Genomic DNA, 23,312 nt, shown 5'->3' on the forward strand with positions numbered 1-23,312 from the left:
GTTTCTCGCTGATCCTGCTCTAGGAAGAGTCTCCCAGAGAACAGCAACCAGGGGAAACAGTGCCAATGAGCACTGCAGGCAGGGCTGCAAAGCCAGCCGCTGGATCCAGCTCTTCCCCCTCCCACCCCCTGCAAGGACAACTCTGGATCCAATTGCACACTCACGGGCTCCCCCCGCAAGGACAACTCTGGATCCAGTTGTGCACACACACACACACACACACACCGTTGCAAGGATAACTCTGGATCCAATTACCTTCCCCCCCCCCCCCCCCCCGCGCACTGCAAAGCCAGCGCCGGGGTGATTTTGGATCCAGCCCCCGCCTGCCCCGGCATCACAGAGCCAGGTGCGCGTTCAAGAGGAACTCGGATCTCCGCTTCTCTCTCCCCTTTTCTGACCCGGTTCCCCTTTAAGCGGGGCCGATCTGGTGCGAGCGAGTAGGGAATCCCTCTCGGGCCGCGTCATCCTAACCAAGGAAACCCGCGCTGGCGTCGGATAACGCAAATGACCATCTTTGGCAACGTGCGGCAATGGAACAGACTAAAGGCCGCCAGTGAGTGGGGGGAAGGGGCGGGCTCTGCCCGTAACAAATCAAGCGCGCTGGGTCTCGGCTGCTCCCCCGCCGCCCTGGGGATGGTGCCGTCTCGCCCTGCAGGGCTCTGAGATTGGTTTGCAGGCGGCGGGCTGGGTTTGGCCAAGTGGGATTAAGTGGGCGGGGTGATTTTCCCCCTCCCCCTGCCAGGTGGAAGACTCCCCTTTGCAAGGTGGGGTTTGGCGAGCTGGGAGTTTGACGTGTGTGACTCCACATGGTACAGCTCTCAGAGGAGGGGATGGATAATAAGAGTGTGGAGTTGAACTAATGCCATTGCACTGACTCATCCAGGGAGAGCAAAGGAGCTCAGAGAACAAGATACCAGAGAGACTCTCAGACAGAAAGGGGGGCAGGCGACAAGGGGGGAGAAGAGAGAGACTCACACGGGAGCAGAGACGGGCAGGCAGCAAGTGTAAAGATCAACAATTCAGGGAGTTTAAAAAGAAATCAAGAGGCTAAAGTCCTGGACTGAGTCATCCAGTCCAGTGAGAGCAGGGAACTGGCACTTTTATAAAGGATTTAATTAAATAGGAGGCAAAGAGCCTCTTGATTGAAAACTACAGAGCCAGATAAGCGTTGAAACCAGAACAAATATTCACAGGAAGTCTGAAGGAGGGCAATAGACACGCGCGTTTTAAGTGTGTGTGTTTAGGTCTCTTTTTCCTCCCCTTTCTCTTCGGAGCAAATGTAACAGATTTTAAGACAGAAAGAAACTATAAATCAAAGAGAGACGTCTAATTTACACTTCTTTTTGCGGCAAATTTTAAATCCACATTTTTTTTCTGAGTGCACCAAAGACCTCTGGGACTAGAGAGAGTGGCTCTATTTTGTGAGGTGGGGAATATTATTTCCCCCCCCCCCCCCAGTCTTGAGTGGAGGAAAAAGTTGAGGAAAGGGCTTTATTCTTAACTCTTTATTTAAAAAAAAAACCACAAATCTTTACGGAGTGCAGTTGGAAGGCTGAAAATAAAAATCAGGCGAGAGAGGCGGAGAAATAGAGCGTGTGTGTGAAGGAAAAAAACATTGTGTTTCTCTCCGGCTTCTACCTCGGATCATGTACCAGGACTATCCCGGGAACTTTGATACCTCCTCCAGGGGCAGCAGCGGCTCTCCGGGCCACCCAGAGACTTACTCCAGCGGCACAGCACAACAGGTAGGAGCGGTCACAGGTACCTTGCCATGCAACTGACATGATCAAAGCTTTTCTTCTCCTCCTCCTCCCCCCAATGCATCTTTATTTCTGATCATCTGAGCACCCTCTGCTGTGGCACCCAAGGACAGTAGGTAACACAATTCTGTCTTCCACTTTGCACACCAAGAGTTTTACTTTGAGACCGGGTCTCCGCTTCAGACAGGATTAAATAATATAGCGTGGCTGTGTATAACATCTGTGTGTATGTAATATCCTTGTTATATTGTGCTTTTGTGGGCCATTTTCCTGTAAAATACTTAAAAAAAATCTGCTTAACCAAATAGTAAAGTTCACTTGCCACACCCAGTCCACTTTCTGAGCGCCTTTATCAGACCTCTGCCTAGTTGGAGATTAGGGGAATAATAGGTGCTGCCTATCCTTTGGCACTCCGAGTCCATTTCGAGTCCACGCCTTAAAAGGAGGGGAAAAACAACTTCTGTCTTTGCAAGAGTTTGGGCGTTTTTGTGTGAGTGTAAGTAATGAGGAATCTAATCTACGGATTTACAGGACGTCAGGTCAGGAGAGAAAAGCAACGTTTAATCGCCAGTGCAGCTAAGTGTCTAGTATGTGTGTGTGTGTTTGAGTGTTGCTTTATATTTCCTCCTGAAACTACCGTCTCAAGCGATCCAGTTGCTGTCAGCGGGGTCTGTGCTGAAAACACACACCCTAGTTCTGCCGCCGCCGCAACATTACTGGGTCAGTCACTCATCGTGGGTTCTGCTGTCCTCTGCTGGAGTTAATTTGGGCTGAAAGAATCAACGTGTGTGTGTGTGAGAGCGAGAGCGGGAGACTGTAACGCACATACTTTCGTTTTATGCCAGTTTGGGAATTGGAGGCTGTGTGTGTGTGTGGATTCCTGATGGATTTCCTAGTGGGAGTAGTTACAAAAAAAGAGAGTGTATTAAAATGACTTTCAACCAATTTGTCTCTGTGTATGGAAATGTGTATGTGTTTATATATAAATACATGCAGTATGTTGTGCATATACTATATGACTGCTGCTCTGCACCTTATGTGCATATTTGAGTGTATGCAATGAATTTGCATTACTACTTCTTATATGAAATGTTTCACAGTGCCAAAAATATCAACTCTTACTCTGCTATCCACTAAAATAGTGTTCTTTTCTATACTTATCCCATGTGCTAGCTGAGCATACCTACAGACATGGCAGATGTCATCAAACAGGCACTGAAGACTTGGAAGTCAGAATCCCTGACTTTATTTATTTATCCTTGGAAAGTGAAGGGAATGCGATGTAACCTGAAATACTGCCAGTTCTGTAGGAATTCAACCAAACATTCAACCCAAATGAAATGGTGCTAGCGACTACTGTTTACATTTGTGTTTCAAAAAGCCATCTATTATTGGTGACATTTCAGAATCTTGATGGGAGACAGGACACCAGGAAATAGGGTCTGCTCCTGACATCCCTAGGCAGCTTGCCTGAGTAAGAAGTGTAGAGGTGGGTCCTTGATCTTTACACAAGAGTATCACACCTTAATCTCATCAGTCTGCTTTCAGATTGCTCCCAAAGCCTGTAGATAAGAGATGAATTTCTAAGTAGACCAATACTTTTAAGACTAAGGTGGGAATGCTCCAAGAAGGAGGTGCTCCTCGCTCCTCTGTTTCACAAACTTTCCTAGAAAAGAAGACTTTCTGTTTTCTGCTCAGATAACTCAGATTGTATCACTGAACACAAACCTGGTATCTCGCTCCAATTCCTATAGGTAAGCAAATACAATCAAGGGTCTCAGACTCTTAAAAATAATAGTAATAATAATAAAATGAAAATTTGGAAGAACATTACAGGGTCTTTGGGTCACAGTTCTACCTGGAGCTTTCCCCCTATCTCATTGAAGTAGTATCCCCTTTTTTAGTGTAAAAACACTGAAAGGAAGAAAGAATGGTTTTAAAAAAAAATCCATCCACCCATAGGGAGAGGATAATCATTGGCTAAGCAGAAAGCAAGTGTTGGCTAATTCACAGCCTGGTGTAATATGCACATAGATTTTACAATTAATAATAGTATGGAAATCTTACTTTATTTGGTACCTTTCAGCAATAATAGTTTACATCTGCCTTTCATGCTAAGGAATTCTCAAGTTAATTTACTAAAAAATAATAAAATCTGTGAAGCTCTCTCCTGTCTTGTTTTATAGTTAGACACTCTTCCCTCCCCCACCATCTTCTCCCAAGTAGACAAGCTGTTTTGTGAGCTGAATCAAAACAGCTTTACTTCCTTGACATCTATATGCTATTACTTTAATAGGTCCTGTGATACTCAGTCTCGAGGTCCTTTATTGCAAGGGAGTTAAAATATACGGAATCTTTTTAAGTAGACTTTATTTGATTTGGAAGGTGTTTAAATAATTTCAGTAGAGTGTGCCTCCCTCCCACCCCCCCTTTTAATAGTGTCTGTCTGTGAGGATGGAATGTGTTTTTGTATCAGCCAGGCTTTCTACGTACCTAGGGAGTGATATTTTTGCTTTCTTCTGGTATTCAGACATTCCTCAGCTCACTGATTGCTGCTTGTTGGTATTTACTGTTCAGTTTTCCTGGTCTCTTGACCCTCAGAATGCAAGCTCTTACAGAGCTCATGGGATCTAGTTACATTTTTGAGATAACTTTTCTTGTTGTAAGCTTCTGGTCTTGAATAATATTGGAACTAGAAGAATGGAAGATATTTCCTGTTGAAGTTGTGTGACTACATGAACTTAAAGGCTGACTTTTTTAATTTTTTTTTTTTTTTTTTTGCAATGGGCCTTTTTCCTTTTAGTTTTCCTAGGAAAACACTTCAAAAAGGCTTATATGCCTGCATAAACTAAATCCATGGCTTCTGTGGAAAGCATTACGCAATCGGGCCAGTTACACAAACCTAGGTTATTTCATAACTTGTTTACATCAGCTGGCCTTCTCTCTCACTCTCTTCTTTCTCTCTCCCTCTTTTTTTCCCACCAGGGTTGCTTCATCTCCCCTCCTACTCCCCCCTCCCCATTATTATTATTTCTTGCATAATTTGTACAAATTAACTGGAAGAGTGGGAGACGCATCAAGAAGTCATAGGATCATTTTTTAAAAATATCGCCCTATGTTAAGCTTTGCCAACAGTACCAGCCTGTGACATTCCTCACATCAAAGAACTTTTACCAGAAATGACTCAAAAGTTTCCCAGCTCACTCCAAATATACCTCGTTGGTGCCCTCTGTAGGATAATCCCAGTAGGAATGCTTCCAGGGATCCTAGTTTGGAATCAGATTATTCACTCCTTTTCAGTAAATGTGAGAAGGAGGGAGGAGAAAAGAGGGTGGGGGGAGAAGGGAATTGAGAAATTAAACATGCTTGGATAGCTTGGAGCTCTTGGTTTTGGTTTTTGTTTTGTATGTTTCAAATTCAGATCAAGTGAATTTTGCAGAGGCTGTGACACATTGATTGGCTGTGTTGAATGTGTGAGTTAATGAAGTCTAAATGAAATGAGCTAGTTTTATTTTTTTTTCCCCTTGTTATTTTTCTTTCAAACTGCTAGAGAGAGAGCGTGCGTGTGTGTGTGTGTGTGTTTCTAAGGTTACTATCTTAATAGGTCTTCGATCAGGACACTGACTTAATAAGTACATAAGTGTTTTCTTTAAAAATCGAGGAGACTTCTCAAGATGCTTGAGTGTCTTCTTTCCCCTTGATCCTTGCAGATTTTGTAGATTAGGATCAAACAGAAGCCTCACCTCTGTTTTAGGAATTGGTCTGTTCCACTGATTCTGTACTGTGGAAATCAGCAGTTTTATTACCACATAAAATACACAACTTGCAAAGTTTTCTTTTGAATCTTTCTTCTTCAGAAGCAAGAAAGGCTACATCAGTCACATCTTTCAGTGAAAATCGTCTTTCTGAGCCAAAACTTTGATGTCTTGTAACTGTTCTATCCTTACGGTGCAGCACTGGGACGTTTTGTAATGTTATATAAAATATTCTATTCCTAATAACAAATTTGCCATGTGACGAACGTAGAATTTAATGAGGATAATATATTTGCTCTTTCAGACTGGAAGATTTCCTCCTACATATTATCCCACTGCAGTGCCTGACCTGCAAGGAAACTACTTGCAGGAGAAAAGCTTGCAATATTGGGCTGTTAATTTGTTATAGGATCATTGGGGTTGGAGGGGATCAACCTTTCTTGGGTTCATGGGCAACAGTGACTCACTTGGAACAGCATGGAAGCTCCCCATTAAGATGAGGAAAGGAAAGTGCAGTTCCATCAGCCTGTAATATCGCATGGTTGCTGGTATATATACAGGTCTTTGTGACCGACTGATCTAGCCCATCCCTCTGCATTTTGTGGCAAGATTTTATTCATTATCTTTGGACTGTTTGTAAGAGATGGAGCATTGGAGGACATTACCCAGTCCCATGTTTTAGATTATAATGGAAACCGACCTCAGCCCTTTTGTAGTGAAACAGTGGGAAAGCTAGAGGAACGTTTGTCTTTTACCAGGGAATGTGATGGTATCTTGATCTGCATGTTGCTTGGGGCTGTGCTAGGGCGATGGCTCTGCGGTGTTGCAGTGGTTGTACGTTCCGGAGTGGGGTGTGGGGATCTAAAGTGTGCAGCATTACCATTTTACTATTGCTAAACATTGTATATAGTGCCATGAATCTCCATCCCTTTGGTGTCTATGTTTCTGAAATCTAAATAAAACATACAACAACCAATCAGGAGAGGGTGGGTGTGGGGATTACTGCTGATGAGATGAATGCTGGAGGCTGTAAAGTGAGATTTGAAGGAAGGGGGGCTAAGGGAGGGAGGACTTGGTGGATGAGGGTAGGGAGAGTGTTCCAGGAATAAGGGCCAACATGATGGAAGGTTTGTGGGGAAAGGAGAAATAGTTAGAGCTGGGAAGAGCAGTGGAAGGACTAAGGGGAATGAGCTGAGATACAGGTGAGGGCAAGATTATGCAGGCCTGCTAGGCGAGGGGAAGAAATTGGCACCCAATGGACTTCAAAAGGAGGTGGAGGGGTGTCAGAGCCTGCCACTGAAAACTATGGTATCACAGTGGATTAGACCCGAAAGAATATTAGGCGCCTCATAGGTAACCACTGTGGCATTCCAGTGGCAAAAGGCTTGGGGCTACTAGCATTTTTGTAAGGGAAAGTGAATGGCAGTGAAGTGTCTGATTTGTAAAGCAGGTGAGTTGATCGAGATGGGAAGGAGAGAGTTGCCACCATGGGAATCATGGCCCCTCGAGCGCCAATCAGAATGTGGAGATGACCACGTTTACATGGAGTAGGTAATTGTGCGTTTTGGCTTAGAGACCCAACATGAGTCAGAGTGGAGCGTCTTTTAAGACAGTCTTGTGATAGTGACACATCCTGTAATTAGTTAGATGGCGAAAGGAGAATAATAACGGAGGATTTTTACTGACACCTTTTGGAGTTGCCTGTCTCAGCAGAAATTTTCTGAAGCCATTTTAAGGGATTAGAAAGGAGGCTAGTGAAAAGGAGGACACATGTTCCGGCAGAAACTAGAGGTGTTTCCTTCTCCCTCTAAGCCTGTCATAGACAATTTTGTCTGGGCACAAAGGCTAATACCCTGGGTTTATAGATGGATGGTCCAAGACTTTAGCACAATCCAGGGATGCAGTTAAAGCTCCATCTACAAGACAAAACCCTGCCTTAACCCTGTATAGATGCTTTTCTCTTGTTACTGGCCCCCTGAGCTGGTTGTGTTTGGCACTGTTACCACTGCCAGGAATAGGTGTGTTGAGAAGAACTGGATCCATGTGATTGCAAATCTAAGGGCTGTGACCTTTCCATTGACATAGGGCCTGATCTCCCAAATGGCTTGGGAGAAGTTAGTATCTGACCCTTCATCCAGATAATTTGGTGATTATTATAATTTTTATGACATGTCAGATGTGAACTCCTTCCTGGTTATGAGGAGTTGAAGGTTAGGATGTATGTCACTGCAAGGGTCATTACCCTTAGGTTTGCAATAAACTCTCCTGAATGATAATTTTGCACATCTATAGTACTTTCCATACAGGGCTGTTAACACATTTTGCAATTGTTAATTTGGCCTCACAATACCCAAGTAAAGACAGTATGAATAATTATTCCCCACTTTAAAGGGAGGGGGAACTGTAGCACAGAAAGGCGAAGATCACACAGGAAATCAGTAGCAGAGTTTGAAGTGGAACCCAGAGCTCCTGACTCTCACAGCTGTTCTTTAACTGCTAAACTAGCTCATGCTTCCTCTTTATGACCTTAATGTCCTGGTAATTTTTCCTCTATCTCATCCCAGCACTAATTACGCTATATAATGTGGCGACATGAAGACATCCTGTCCTGTAATACAAGCATAGCTTACCTTGTTGGAGAACTGGGGGAAGAGTGGGAAATATAGCTATTTTCAGCAAACTCCGTTTATAGGAGTGATGAAGAAGCAGTACAGAAGTTTGCAGCTTCTTCAGACCTCTTGGGTCTACCAAATTAGTCAGGAGATCTCAGGAAAATGGCCTTTGTTGTGAGGTTTTGAGTACATCCAGTCCTTGTTAGATTCAGGATCCAAGGTTTTGGTGGGGCTTTTGCTGAAGGTTTGATATCAGGGGACAGGTTCATTTTTACATTCCCTCCCTTAGCTGATTCACTCATTTCTTCTCCTAACTTTCCCCCTTAGTTTGGGGCTGTCTGATGCTTTAAATTAGAATTTTTCTGTGTTTTAAGTGGCTCTTTTGGGCCCAATTCTGGTTGCGTTAAAGTCATCGGGAATTTTGGCCAGTGTTACACACACAGAGTCCAATGGCTAAAGTTTTGGTCCCGTAAAAATCTGGAAAGTTATTTTTATAGGCCTTGATTTAGGAAAACTCTTAAGCACATGCTTAACTTCAAGATCATCCTTAATGCTTAAATACTCTCCTGAATCGGGGTCATGGTGGTGATGATTTCCCATCCCTCCAGTTTTGACTCCTGTGATATCATTTTATTGACCTAAGGATATGCATTTGCACAGGATCATTTCAAGGGCCACAAACTGTTGTTAGCTGATAGTTCTCACTTCTGGTCCTAAAAGTCTATTGTCACTTCTGTATTCAAAGTTCAGAATGTTGGTGCAAGACATGTCTTTAAAACCTAATCTCACCTTTGAGTGTCTCCTGAAAGGATCTCTTCCTAGACAAAAGCATTCTTTCTCTCTTGTGTCCCCCTCCTGGACACATCATTGTTTTCCTAGTTGTTTAGTGCCAGCATATTATCCAGGTGGATTTACTTAAGTCTGACCTAAACCAGGTGTACAAGTTTTATGGAGGAGATCATTACCTATTGTCTTGGTTTTATTGCTGCCTTGTTTTGTCTAGACAATGCCAAGAGCTGCAAGAAGAAGAACAGGAGGACTTGTGGCACCTTAGAGACTAACAAATTTATTAGAGCATAAGCTTTCGTGGACTACAGCCCACTTCTTCGGATGCATATAAGAAGAGCTGCAAGGAACTTGTCCAATCTGAATCCTGAAACACATTTTATAGGCTGTATTTAAAATATGTATACATGCACATAACCGTCCCAGACTTTTCACATTATACCCTAGAACCTGTATGTGGTGAGCATGGTTCCACATAATGAAAGCCCTGAATTGTTGTGATGTGTCTCTGTTACCACTGCAATTCTCTATACAAACTTTCCATTCATAGAGCCATATCCTCTAGCCAAAGCTCCTGTGTTATATGGGCAGAACAGATCCCCTGTAAAAAGGTTCCACTAAACTGTACTTGGTGCTGGTGTTTATGGCTGAAGTTTCTCTTCCTTTTTTTCTGGATTGATGGAGAAGTATTTTTCTAGAAACTCCTCAATTCCCCTTTTAGACTTGGCCATGACTTGCTGTGTGGGGCAAATGCTCTATACAACACGCTTTGCACTGTTTGCAGGGAGGGGAAGTGTATTATGGGAAAGAGAGGAGATGTTTGGCAGGAATGGGATTGGAGGGGAGAGGAAAGGAGTTGCTTTGGGATTGGGGATGGGGAAGAAGAAGTTGCTTGGCAGTGAGTCTCATTCAGGAGTGAAGTAAAACCAAACCGCACCAGAGCGGAATGGCATCAAGAGGCACAAATAATCATTGTGACAAGCGAAAAGGCCCTTCACTTCACACATCAGAACAGCATAGATCTTTCAACATGATAGGCTCCCACTGTGAGGCTTTTAGTTTTTGTTCAAATACCAGAAGGTGCACGGGGCGTGTGCTGTCTATGCAGGTGCTCTCCGCCCCATCCACTCCTCAGGAACAAGTGCAAACACAGGCTATTCTGCATGCAAACTAAATGGCATGTGTGGGGCAAGTGCCAGATGCTAAAGCCTGTTCTGCTGGTTGCCACACCATGTTGTCTGCTTGTGGAAAGGCGCAGCTCTCCATGCCATCTGTATATCGATGGGTCACTGAGTCCTGGTTCTGGTACTTACTTAGATTCTCCCAGTGAATCTCCTTCTCCACTTGTTTCTGCTTAGACATCAATATTGTGCATGTACTGACTTCTCTCTCCCTTTTTTTGTCTCCTTCTAGAAATTCCGGATAGATATGCCAGGATCAGGCAGTGCTTTTATCCCCACCATTAATGCCATAACAACCAGCCAAGACCTGCAGTGGATGGTCCAGCCCACCGTGATCACCTCCATGTCGAGTCCCTACTCTCGCTCACATCCCTACAGCCATCCTCTGCCCAGCCTGTCTTCAGTTGGTGGACATACAGCCCTTCAGAGACCTGGTGTCATTAAAACTATTGGGACCACAGTGGGCAGGAGGAGAAGAGATGAGCAGGTAACTATGGTGGATAGAATACCTCATCCTAACTTGCAAGCTAAGCAGGTTTGGGTATAGCTGGTGTTTGGATGGGCAACTGCAAGGCAACCTTAGGTGCTGCAAGTAATAGGGCTGGTGATTTGGTAGGTGGTGCTCTTGTCTGAAACTGACTGATATCCACCCCAGCTTGGTATTGTGTTGCTGGAAGGGCTTTCTTTTGGGTGATGCCTAAAAACCCAAGGCCCTGACAACTTGTGGCTTTACAAGGATCCCATGGCACCTTTTGCAAGAATAAGAGGGTTTTAATTCCTCTATGGCTGACTAAATTCTATTTGGCTAATTGTTTTGTCTCCCTAAAATTCCCCCCTCCTTGCATTTGTCAATGGGTAGCATATTCTTCACTTCCTGTCCTCAATTTGATATGTGGTGTTATGGTGCTTTGTTAAATAGCTGCCAGGTTTCCCCTTCAGGGGTGGCTGCATTTTGGTGGTAGGTGAATTAATTCCTAGGGCCAGATCCTCAGGTTTGCCTGAACACTGCTTAGCATCCTGTGTGTGTGATAGGGAGATAGGTGGCTTTCAGCCACTCCCTCCATTCTAGGAGTGCCAGTTAGAGTGGTTACAGTGGCCCTTAAGGACTGTTCAATCAGCTCCAGATTTCTGGAGCACAGCACACTCTGATCACACTCCTTTCCATCCTGCCATCCGGGGCTGGCCCTTGTTTTATAAAGGCCTTTCAGGTCCCTCAGGAGATCGCACGAAAGGAGGTAATTTTATTGCTGTGACGTCATTACAAGTTGTAATTCAGCCAAGCTCCCTCAAAGGCTTCACAAGTCTGGGCCAATCTGTGGCTTCACATCAAAACCAGGTGAAACTCTGTAGTCTAGACTGGGTTTCAGTTTGAGTTTATTTGGCTGGGGCCTCAAATAGGAGAAAACCTCAGAACAGCTGAGTTTTACACAATCTGCTTAGAAAAAAAAAAAAACAGGGGATTGGAGGAGGGAGGGCTGACCCTGCTGGAGTGCCACGCCATCCCTTCTCCTCTGGGCCAATTCCTTCCTCTTCCAGTGTGCGCCCCGACTAGCTGGTCCCACTCTGATTCCAGTGTTGTGTGCTGGAATGAGCATGAAACTAACCAGAACTGGGCCGTGGGAGGCTTTTACGGCGCAAACATATGCTTATTAAAAAGAGCCGTCTGTGTAGGGGGCGGCTGGAGATCTAAGTGTATTTCCTAGTGGGTAGGTGTCCACATCGCAAACCGAACAATGTCCGATCCCTTGGTGGCAGTCTGAGCAAGGACTGAATGATCTTGTAAACTGAGCTCGGTTTGTCCAGGGTTTTGCTGCTCAGAGGGACGTTGGCATGGCTGGTGTGGGCAAGCTTGGACTGCCACTGTTCACACTGTACCTGTTATGTGGATTAATAGCAAACTGCAGCCTCCAAGGCAGTCAAACCAGTGCCTGCCATTAGTGCAAAATTCACTTCTAAAGAAACTTTAAATAATCTGGATCGCCCTGTGTTACTCTGAAACTGCACTTGTGCAGGCCTTTGCAGAGAAACGTAATGGGACGCTGCGTCTGGCCAGCGGATTAGATGGGTATTGCACAAGGTCTGTTTTTAATAAAACAATAAGCCCTGCTTTTACTTCCCCATCGTCCGTTTTGATTTTCAGTCTGACTATTTTAGCCTGTCTGTTTTTGAGATTTCAAAGGCAGGCAAGGGGTTAACATTGCTCATAGTGAATGAAAATCCCCTTGGTGCAGAGGGCTAACACAGTTCCATTTTTAAGCCCTATTTTTATAAGCATATGTTTGCTCAAGAAGAGCCCAATCCTCCGTTAGGAGTAAAGAGGTGCATAGGTCTTGTACTGGCCCCCTGCACGAGGGTGGCTTGCCCTCGCTTTCACTGGGTCCAATGCTCTGTTGTCTAAAGTGGAGGAAAGCTGGCACTAGAACTAGAGAAATAATTAGCAACAAATAATTTATATGACAGACGTTACCTCTGCGTTCACAAATTGGCCGTGAAGAGCTCCCAATATCCTCCTATTTGATTGTTGTTTGACTTTATTTCCTGAAGAATGCCTGCCAGGAATTCCTGGCCTGTGGCTTGTTTGTGAGCGATTCATTGTGGGTCCTTCAGATTCAAGCTGTGCTGATTAGACGTATGCTGTGTTCGGTACCTGATGGGCTGAATGGGACTCCTAGCATCAGATTTCTGCTGTGGGGGTACATGAATCAAATTCAGAATTCATTTTCTGAGAATATTCTGTATTTGCTGAAAATAGGCTGTTTTGGTTAATGTTTCTGCCGGCAAACCCATCTACTAGCATATTCACGCAGAGTTAATACAAAAGGGGTACAAACAATGCAGAACTGGACTCCTTCAAAAACACCAAGGTCTGTTTCTATTTTTAGGCCCCAGTTAATGTTGCACATGAAAATATTCTGTGCCAGCTCAGGGCCTGAGTTGTCACCTGTCGTGGTTATTCATGGGACTTGTTAAAGTGGCAACCTGAGCCAGATCATTAACAGAACTGAAGTTACTGGGAAGAAAATTTTGGTCGGAAACGTGTTTCAGTGGGACTTGTGCTCCTAAATCCCATTGGTGCTTTTGAGAATCCCATCCATAGGCCCCAGGTCAGCTGACAATTTAAACATGTGCTTTAGGGCTCTGCTGAGCAGCGGCCATATAAACTGTATATATTGTATGCACACACATACATGTACATTTTGCACACGCATGGATTTTTATTATGTGTAATCAAAATAAAAATCACAGACCTGTATGAAGTTAATAAAAGACCACCAGCACAATGGGATCGGTGGGAGGGGGAACACACGCAGATTAAAATGAACTTCCCGAAATGGGAATGACTGCCACAAAATATATAAATAAATAAAAACCCAGAACGAAGTTAGGCAGAATAAAAAATCATAAAAAAGAACAGATATTGAAAACGATGACTAGCTTGTTCACAGCCCTGGAGGTTTTAAAACTGAAAGTTGTTAAAATGCTTCCATTATTTGTTGGCAGTTTACTTTTTTGCATTCGATCAACCTGGACGTTAACACCAGATTAGTCAGTTTCAGTTTTGTTTCTAATCAGTGGGACTGAGCCTTACTGGTTTAAAGCTGCGGAGCAAGTCTGAAGTCAGTGGAGCTGTCTCGGTGCACGCCCGCTGAGGATCTGGCCCAGTGTCACTCTTTGCTTCTCATGTTCTAGTTGTGAACCCTGCATGGGAGTGATCAAATCCAAACAAAAATCTAGTTTGCATTGGTATTTAAAAATGGTGGGCCAGCATCCTCAGCTGGTGGAAGTCTAGGTAGCAGCATGGGGTTCATTCAGTGTGCGGATTTACATCAGCCGAGGAGCTGGCCTGGTATCTATAACGATGGAAGCATTTCTGTTACTGTGAGATTTTGCAAAGGTCCCAAAACCTAGATTTTTTTGAGCCTGACTGGACTGGACTGGACATTGCTGGTCATCTGCTGCCCTTGAGTACTCTGGATTTACAACAGTGTCACTCCATGGGCTTCTGAGAGAACATAATCTGCCCCAGGGGTCTTTTTATGTTGCTGGATGGTTGCCTGCAGATACAGGAAGTACAGTGTGTTATCTTGGCTGGTGCTTGGAAATGTGGGGTCAGATCCTAAGCTGGTGTAAATTAGCACAGCTCCATCGACTTCAATAAAGCTACTTTGATTTGCACCCGCTGAGGATCTGGTCCCTGACCTTCAGGTTAACGACTGTACTTGTGTGGAAAGATGCAGATATTTTGTTTAAAAAAAGAGGCGCTTACAACATCTTGCTCTGGTTTTGCTTAATGTGCCACCCACTGTCTGCTCGGCCTTGGCTGCAGATTCTCTGTCCTCTTGCACAGTCCTGTTGCTCCCCTCTCTACTTCAACCCTCTTCATTATGGAGCCAATCCTAGGAGAGAGGCTGAGCGCCTTCATCTTCCAGCGACCTTCCTGGGAGTTGAGTGTGTGCAGCACCTCGCAGAATCAGGCCCTTTTCGCTCTGTGGTGAACTGTTGTTCACAAAGTGCAAGGAAGGATTTGCTCAGATCTTGTGGTTTGGTTTTGAGTTTTTTTGGTATGTGCCTACAGCTGTCACCTGAGGAAGAGGAGAAGCGAAGGATCCGGAGAGAGAGGAACAAGCTGGCAGCTGCTAAGTGTCGTAACAGGCGTCGAGAGCTAACAGAGAAACTCCAGGCGGTATGTACTCTGAACACATCTCTCCCCTCCTGGTTATACACCCCTTGGATCGCTCTAAACCATGGCTCTCCTCCTGCTGGTGGGTGACACATACGCTGCAAAGTTTGTACCGCGTTCCCTTTCAGTGGCTGGTTCAAGTCAGGCTAAAAAATCACTGCTTCCTACTGCTATCAGCTAGTGAAGTCGCTTTTAGCTCATGTGGTAGAGTTACATGCTGTGGTGCTCAATATACTGGGTTCAAAGCCTACTGATAATCTATGTGGGGAGTATTACACTTGCACCCATGTGCCCCTCCCCACACAACTCTCTTATTGTTTGCCCAAGTTATAAGCATATATAGTTGTTTCACTGTCACACCCTCCAAACCCCACCTCTTTTCAGTGCTTGATTATCAGTATAGATTTTTCCCTCTACATGATATGATTTGTTTGTGTTAATTCATGCTGCAGTAATTGAATAGGTTAAACCAATGACATTTCCCCTAGTGCAAATCCCAGTATACTCCAGAAGGATCTTTCTACAGTCCCCTGGAAAGGTAGGATGGTCCAGTGGTGTAAAATGGGATAACAGCTCTACCCTGCCTCAGAGGGGCGTTATGAGGATAAAAACATTAAAGATGGTGAGGTGCTCAGATACAATAATAATGGGGCCATACAAGTGCCTAAGATACTTGGTCTTTCATATGAGGACCAATACATCACTTGTTCTGCCCCAGAACCTAGTTGCCTACTGCAGTGATTAGGAGCCAGTTGGAATTTCCACAGGGGTCTCTTCACGTCACAGAGTCGTTGGTGCCTAAGTAGCTGGGATAACAGCAAAAGGGAACAGCTGGCTGGGATGAGCATGGAACCAGGAATGGAAACTCAGTCCAGTGGAACCCCTTTACATTAGGCTAAATGCCTAAAGCAGTTTTGAGTGTTTTGAAATGTGCCAGGTGAAGCGGCGGTAACTTTCCCTTAACACGCAATGGCAGATTAGCCACAGGCACTACAGCAGTGGTGGAGGAAGGGCCATTCTGAGAATGGAATAGAGGCAGGCTTTTCTCTGTCGTTCACAACTTGTACTTCTGCACCCTGGACGCCATGCATCATTGCTTGTGATTCCCCTAATACCCATTCATTGTGGGTCCTTGCTCCAGTGGAGCGTGCCAGCAGTCTCTGAGGTCCCAGGGGTATGTTGTTTGACTGGCTCTGAAAGAGTGTGTTTGGTACTGCCTAAGTGGTAGATCCCAAAGGGGTGCTGTTTCTTACTGCTCGTAGATCCCCTCTGAGAGGGGTATGCAGCATATCTGCTCAGCTTCTCTCTGTGCTTAGCACATTCTGATAAGGCTCCGACTTTGCCCACTGCTCTCTCCCCTCGCGTCAGCTGTCATATTTATTTATTTCTCCTCGGTCTGCAGGAAACGGAGGAGCTGGAGGAAGAGAAATCGGTGCTGCAGAAGGAGATCGCTGAACTCCAGAAAGAGAAGGATAAGCTGGAGTTCATGCTGGTGGCTCATGGTCCTGTGTGCAAAATCAGCCCCGAGGAGCGTCGCACCCCACCATCTCACAGCCTCCAGACAGTCCGGACTGGAGTGAGTGGAGCAGTGGTGGTGAAGCAGGAGCCGGTGGAAGAAGAGATCCCATCCTCCTCTTTGGGCCTTGACAAAGCTCAGAGATCTGTCATTAAGCCCATCAGCATTGCAGGGGGGTTTTATGGGGAAGAGCCACTCAACACTCCCATTGTGGTGACCTCGACGCCCGCTATCACCCCTGGCACCTCCAACCTGGTCTTCACGTACCCCAGCGTGCTTGATCAGGAGTCTCCTCTCTCCCCTTCGGAGTCGTGCTCCAAAGCTCACCGGAGAAGTAGCAGCAGCGGTGACCAGTCCTCAGATTCCTTGAACTCTCCAACCCTGTTGGCCTTGTAACCCCCCTGTGTCCCTCATTTGCCAGTGCGTTACATCGCCACCCAGCACTGTGGGGGGAAACCTCCTCCACAAGATTAAAGACAGGCACAAGGGTATTCAAGCACAAGGGCAGCAAGAGCAAGAGAAGGGGAAATGTGGCTCCAGGAGCCTCCTGGAGCAGGAAGAACAAGAACAAATGTAAACTCCATGGAAGCAGAAATGGTGATGGTGGAAATGACACACCCAGTCCATCTGGAGAAGGGAAGCTCCCCTCTGGAGGAGCTGCCTATGGAAACCCCTTCGTGTGTTTAATGGACTTGGGAAACACACTTGGCCAGGACTGGAGGCGAGCTGCAGAAAATCACTAGTCACCCCTTACCTTTGTGAACTGATCTGATTAGTTACTCTCTGTGCTTAGTTCATTTTGGTTCGTTGATCTCTCTCTCTCTCTTTCTGTTACTGATCCCATGACATTTCATCCAGTTGATATCCACTCTAAAGGCTTGTTATAATGTCGGGAGGAGCTGTGGGAAATTCTTGCTGTTGTCAAGATGGGAAGTGTTGGGAGGGGTCACAAATGCTTGGCCACAGGGGTGGCGCTTGTAAGTCAATAGCCCACAAGCTCAATGGCAAGGACGCCATGAACTGAGGGGAATATTTGTTTGGAGGAGTTGGAGGGTGTGAGATGGATATTTTGTCTCTTCCCCCTCCCCCCCGCTGCAAAGGCCAGGTTAACAGAATGTCTAGTAATGGGACCTGGAGTGGTGCCCTGGTAGCTGATAGGATACCAGAGTCCGTTTCCACTAGCCGGTGTCTTTGGCAGCATTTCTCCTGTAATTAGTGTTTGTCGAATCTGCTGCTGGACCCTTTGTTTCCTTCACCCTGGCTACCTGCCACCTTGGGCGCAATGCATCCTGCTCCTCCTCCTCAGAGTGCCTGACTCAGATGCTGATTCCACTCCATGGGCAAACCCGTCTTCCTCAGCCCGTATTTCCAGAACATATCACTGACGAGGAAGTGACATTCCAGTGCATCCAGGCAAGAGATTTACTAAGAACGAAAGGGTGAAGTTGCCTGGATGTTCTCTTGTCACCCAGGCAACAATGCAGTTTGCATCTCTGCTGTCTTTCCTTCTCTGTATCGTTGCACCTTGATTCCTAGCCCCTGTTGTATTTTGCTACTTGCTGGGTTGAGGGATTTTTAATTCTGGTATTCAAGACAAGCAGAGCCTCTGCCCCTAACAGTGAGTCCTCTGTCTTCTCCTACACAGGGTCTCAGCTGACAGTGCAGAGTGCACACAATGGGCATGGCCATTTAAAATTAATGTTCGCCACTGAAAATAGTGATATGCTTAACCTCAACTCCTCTGGAGCCAAGTCCAACTCCTACTGAAGTCGATGGCACTTGCACACCGTGCTCAGGTGCACCATTGGTTTTTTCAAGATTGAGTGCATGGATGTTGGGTCAGGCTCCTGGTGTAGTAGCTGAGAGTTGATTTCAGTGCATTCAAAGAGTATCTCCATTAGTCTAAGCTTGTTGAAGCTGCTGTGTCAGCATATCTAATTGGGTGTGGTATAATCTTCTTTGGTTTATCAAGTGAAATCTGGGTATGCTCTGAATTAGGCTGGACTGTGGAGAAATCTTTGGTGCAATGTTCTATTTTAGGGCCCAATCCTGTGAGATGCTGAGCACCCTCGGGTCCTACTGCCTCTATTGGGATTTAACAGTACTCAGCACCTCAGAGGTTTGGGCTTTTACGTAGCAATCATGGATTCTATCAGACCCTCACTGTTGTATCAGTTTTAAAGGGATACTGTCTGAATATAGGTTTTCTTTAAAACCAAACCAAACCCACATATTTACAAAACTTGCCAGGAACAGAAATGTTTTAGTGACTTGTTCATGAAACTGAAATTCATTGATTCTGTTTTTTCTTAATTATTTGACCATTCCTTACTTTATGCTAGTGCCAGAGACCCAAAACTGACTATAGACCAAAAGTAAAACTAACCAGTTAGTTTCATTGTCCTTAGTTGAAGTGCAAAACTTAACTGATTAATGGAAATAAAGGTAAATGATTTTAAACATTTTTCAATAAGCCCAGAGAAGATTCTGTTTTTAATAATTTTTTTAGCTAGAAAGCGTCACTTCAAGATAAACTCTGGTTTCTGTCCTTTTTTTGTTTGTTTGTTTTTTCTTCTCCGTTTACAAGATGTTCATTTAGGCTGATCTAAATCACAAATCTGGGGTCACTCAGTAAAATGTCTCCTATGTTTCATTTCCACTCATGCAGGGCAGAAGATATTAATAAGCGGTGATTCCTAAACGCATGTAATTTCTCCCTGGGCCAGTTGACCTGACCCACTGTTCTGCAGGGACCTCCCTAGAATTAATTCATGATTAGCATACCCATTAAGAAGAACTGAGTAGGTACCTGTTTCCCCATCTTTCTGAGGATTACAAAACTGGTAGCGTGTGAGCAAAAGGCTCTTCTAAAGTCTCCTTAGTACCAAACTGAATCTGTGGTGTCTTGAAAAATAACTTGTCCCATCTTCTAATGTGACTTCAGGTGATGCTCACAATCCCATCAGCTATCTATTTGATTTGGGATCAGACAATCCTTTTCATTATTGTGGAGGGATGGTGAGAAATCTGTCCAAGAGTGGAAGACCTGGCCAGCTTTTGTGAGCAATCAGGGTAGCAAATTAGAATGTTTCTGAAAGAAATTTTCAAGTGTCCTTTCCCCTGCCTATAAAACCCTCTTTTGCCAGCCATCAAGAGTTAGTCCCAGAAATGAGAAATTATCTTTTTTCACATCTGGATTGCTTTCTATAAGATGTCTCAAGTTTTTCCCCCCCCCCTTCAGATATCACATCCTCTTCTGCTTAATTGGGCAAGTTTGGGCCCAAACTTAATTGGGCCTTCCTCTGCAGCATGTGGCCTGGGTCACTTGCAGGTTTAAGCTAGTGTAAATGGGGGGTTCTCTGTAACTTGAAGTCTTTACACCGCGATTTGAGACTTGAGTAACTCAGCCAGAGGTTAGGGGTCTATTACAGGAGTGGGCACGTGAGATTCTGTGGCCTGAAATGTGCCGGAGGTCAGATTAGATGATCATGATGGTCCCTTTGGACCTCAAAGTCTGAGTATTGGCCTGTGTCTGTCTCTCCTCCAAGCCATAGAATCCCACTCCTCATCTCTGTGACATAGGCATACATCCAAGGGAGAACCAGGCTCCTCTTTAGGCCTAGTTCATTGAGATGTTACCCAAAGGAGCCCCAGCCTCCTCCCTGGTGCTCACCTTCCTCCTGCCCTCACTGTTCCCCTGGTTTTGATCTTTCAGTGAGCACTTCAGAGCTGAGCCTGAGGTGACCCCTTAGGCCGTGCGTTTGTGACCGTTAGAAGCAGAGGAACCTTTTTCTAATATCTGAAAATATCTTGGACAACTTGTCAGTTGTGACTGTTTTTATAGTTGTGTATCTTATAAATTAAAACAAACAAGAGGGGAAAATCCAGACGCTCTGCAGCCTTTTCCATCTGCTTGCTTTGCACCCCTCCCTCAGAAACCCTTCAGGGAATCCCAGGTTAAGAACCTCTGTTGTTAGGCCACAGGGCTTGTGCATTCCACTTGAGTGGAGGCTTCTCAGGGCAGGTAATCTTGGCTTTGCTTACTCTGTTGCAAATCAGACACTGCATGACCTCTCTGCTGCTGTGAGCTGGCTCTGGATTCATCTTTTACCGTTTCATCTGTCCTCTTTCAGATAGTGACATGCTCCACCATTTTGCAACCAGGAATCTCCATGCATACCTGTGTCATGGTGCTTTCTAAATATGCAGTGTCTTCAAATGTTCTCTTTGTGGCTGGGGACATATTGCAACTAGAGTCTGATCCAAAGGCTATGTAAATCCATGGGCATCTTTCCACTGACTTCAACAGGCTTTGGACCAGTCCTCCAGTGTCTGGCCCCAGCTCAGTACAGCACCTGAGCACATGTTTAAAGTGTGCATGCATCTGATGAAGTAGGTATTCACCCACGAAAGCTTATGCTCCAATATGTATGTTAGTCTATAAGGTGCCACAGGACTCTTTGTCATGTTTAAAGTAAATCACTCCTGAATTGGAGGAGCAGCAGCAAAGGAAACATAAATCAAAGGCAACATTCTTTCAACCTCCACATGCTTTTTCTCATGCTGATTTCACCCCCATTTCCCACCCCTCCCAGTTCTGGCATGGCCCCTATCTATTCCTTCCTCTTTGGTGAGGGGGCTGACTAAGTCTGAAAGCTGAGTGATAGCCTGGGACCAACCTGCTGGGGGTCAATAGTTTGGGTTGTTTTTTTTTTTTAATATTATTTAAATGATCTATTACATTCATCTGAACCCTTCATTTTGCTGCTTTCTGTATGTATGATCCACCTGGCCTTCATCCTAAAAAAGCCTAGTATCTCATTATTTATTGGCAGGCAAACATTTTGTGTCTGCTCCAACAGATCTGCCCACCATTAATTTAACATCCTCCCAACTCATGTTCCTGTTTTGGTTTGGTTTTTTCCAACTCTAAAGCAGAATTCTGAAATGTTTTAAAATAATAATTTCCACAGTGACCATTACAAGATCATTCTCGTCAGAAAGGCCAGATCAAATGTTTTAAGAAAGGAGGGAACAATTTACATTTTATTTCTTATTTATTTGTCATGTTTACATCTTTCTCTGTTCCAGACCTGGATATAATAATGAGAGCATTAAAAATACTTCATTTGTCTGGTTTTGCTAGTTAATAATGCTTTTTTCTTTACTTAAAAAGAAAAAAAAAAAAGATTCCCGAATTATTTTTTTCTTGTCTGTATAAAATGTATAAAGAGATATTTGTTTCTAAAGATGCATTATCACTCCTTTGTGAACAGTAGCTGGAGCTGGGGACAAATCTCAGAGTACAAGATAATAATAAAATCCTATCCTGTTCTACTTAATTGTTCTCACCGTATGATTAAAGGGTTATTCCACTTTCTTGTTTGTGGTTACTTGATATTAAAAATGTGTAGAAACTAGGTATCTGATTGTTTTTGCTCAATGAGAGGATAAAATGTTGTGTATATATTTAGATATACTGTGTAGTTCAAAGTAACATCAATAAGGGATAGTGCATCTTTATTAGAGCAATAAGTTACTTGTGTCAACTGAAGTCTACTTTAAGATCCTTGAGGAAAACGGCCTGATTCTGATTCCATTTGCATGTGTGTACATCAGGAGTAACTCCTCTGAAAAGGGAATAAGTGGAGTTACACTGGTATAAAACTGGTGTGAGAGAAATTGGAATCAGGCCCCCAAGATCATCCAAATCTGTGGAGATCTATGTATGTTTGGGGCACCATTATCTCTCCCCCTCCCTCCCCCCCAAAAATTTAGATAATGATTTTTTTTTCTTTTTGTCTGGGGTGAAATGATTCCTATCAAGAAGGTTCTTAAAGGCGACTGCTAAATTGGGACTCTTTGCTCATTTTGATCTTTGTATAGTTCTTGCGATCATGGAAAATCTTGGCTCTGAAGCAATCTCTCTGGTGTTGTCTCTTTTCTGTTGTTATTTTACTGTAATACAGGCCTACAGTATTTGCACTAAAACAAAAAGCTTGTTAGAGAAAGCTTGCTGCTATGAAAGAAAGAACATATTAAAACAGTTTTGCTTTTACAATTTTAACTGAGTAGCATTTTATAGAATAAAATCAATTTAGATTGGAAAAGAAGAATGAAGTCCCCCCCCCCCCCCACCCCTCTTCTTTTCATCCTCCTTTCTTTTCCTTCCATTTCTTCATGGTTTGTTCCTCCTCTCCCTCGGTGCTCAGTTGTAATGATTGCCTGTGTTGTTGACTATGCTGCTGGGAGTTATGACACTTGTAAATCCTGTTTTAATGACGTTGTGGACACATTTTGTATAACGAGAGCTAACTGGAGTTCTTCTCTCTGTTAATTGAAGTAATTAAAAGGCTGTCTTTGCCGTGAACCATTAAAAGCTTACATGTTCCTTCACTCCAAACAAATGGCTACTGATGCCTGTCTGTAAAACATTTCAGGGCTTCTTTCATCAAAGGAGATGTAATCCAGACAGCTGTTCAGCAGCAACAATGGTAAACAGGGCAGACACTAACGGAATGAACCACATGGGCTAAAAAGCAAATACTGCATTAATCCCTTTCTCTTGCCTTCAAAAAGAAGGGGATGTAACTAGAAAATGCAAGATGTGATGACCTGCTTTACCATCTTTCAGCCGGAAGGACTCAAAGCTTCCAACATGGGGGCTAAATTCTGGTCCTGGGTACCTAGCTGGTCTATGGAAGCAGCCTGCATTTACCTGGGGATTTATACAGGGATAACTTCGCCCATCTATGAAAAGCAGCTGCCTCTGGGGTGGAAGGTGGCATCTGTTTACGCGCACACAGCAACACTATGTTACAGTTTAGGACAGGAACTGAAGTATCCTGTATCCAGTTGAAAATACAGGAGCAATTTTTGTTAGGCAATACATAATTAGCCATGTTGGCTTCGGCCCCAAGTCCTACAAAGCAGCTCTATTCCTACAGAGTCACTGGATGTTTTACGAGTATGTGCAGTTAGTACTTTGGTTTTGCATCTCCTTTGAAAGGCAGGCACCACC

General features: G+C 44.4%; 1 protein-coding gene across 6 annotated transcripts; it reads left to right on the forward strand.

Moving 5' to 3' along the window:
• The first annotated feature begins 293 nt into the window (after window positions 1–293).
• Window positions 294–22,670, forward strand: FOSL2 (FOS like 2, AP-1 transcription factor subunit). 6 transcript variants are annotated; one of them, XM_042848525.2, is made up of 4 exons: window positions 294–1,761; window positions 10,327–10,581; window positions 14,671–14,778; window positions 16,178–22,670. In XM_042848525.2, exons 2-4 carry the CDS (start codon window positions 10,342–10,344, stop codon window positions 16,685–16,687), a joined length of 858 nt encoding a protein of 285 aa, XP_042704459.1. In that variant the 5' UTR covers window positions 294–1,761; window positions 10,327–10,341; the 3' UTR covers window positions 16,688–22,670. The 6 variants fall into 6 exon arrangements, with proteins under 6 accessions (XP_042704459.1, XP_005289576.1, XP_042704457.1 ...); XM_005289519.4 differs by having other exon boundaries at window positions 297–1,745; XM_042848523.2 differs by having other exon boundaries at window positions 1,758–1,872.
• Window positions 22,671–23,312: the final 642 nt, after the last annotated feature.

This window comes from Chrysemys picta, chromosome 3 (genome assembly GCF_011386835.1).
Source record: "Chrysemys picta bellii isolate R12L10 chromosome 3, ASM1138683v2, whole genome shotgun sequence".
Taxonomy (NCBI): Eukaryota; Metazoa; Chordata; order Testudines; family Emydidae; genus Chrysemys; species Chrysemys picta.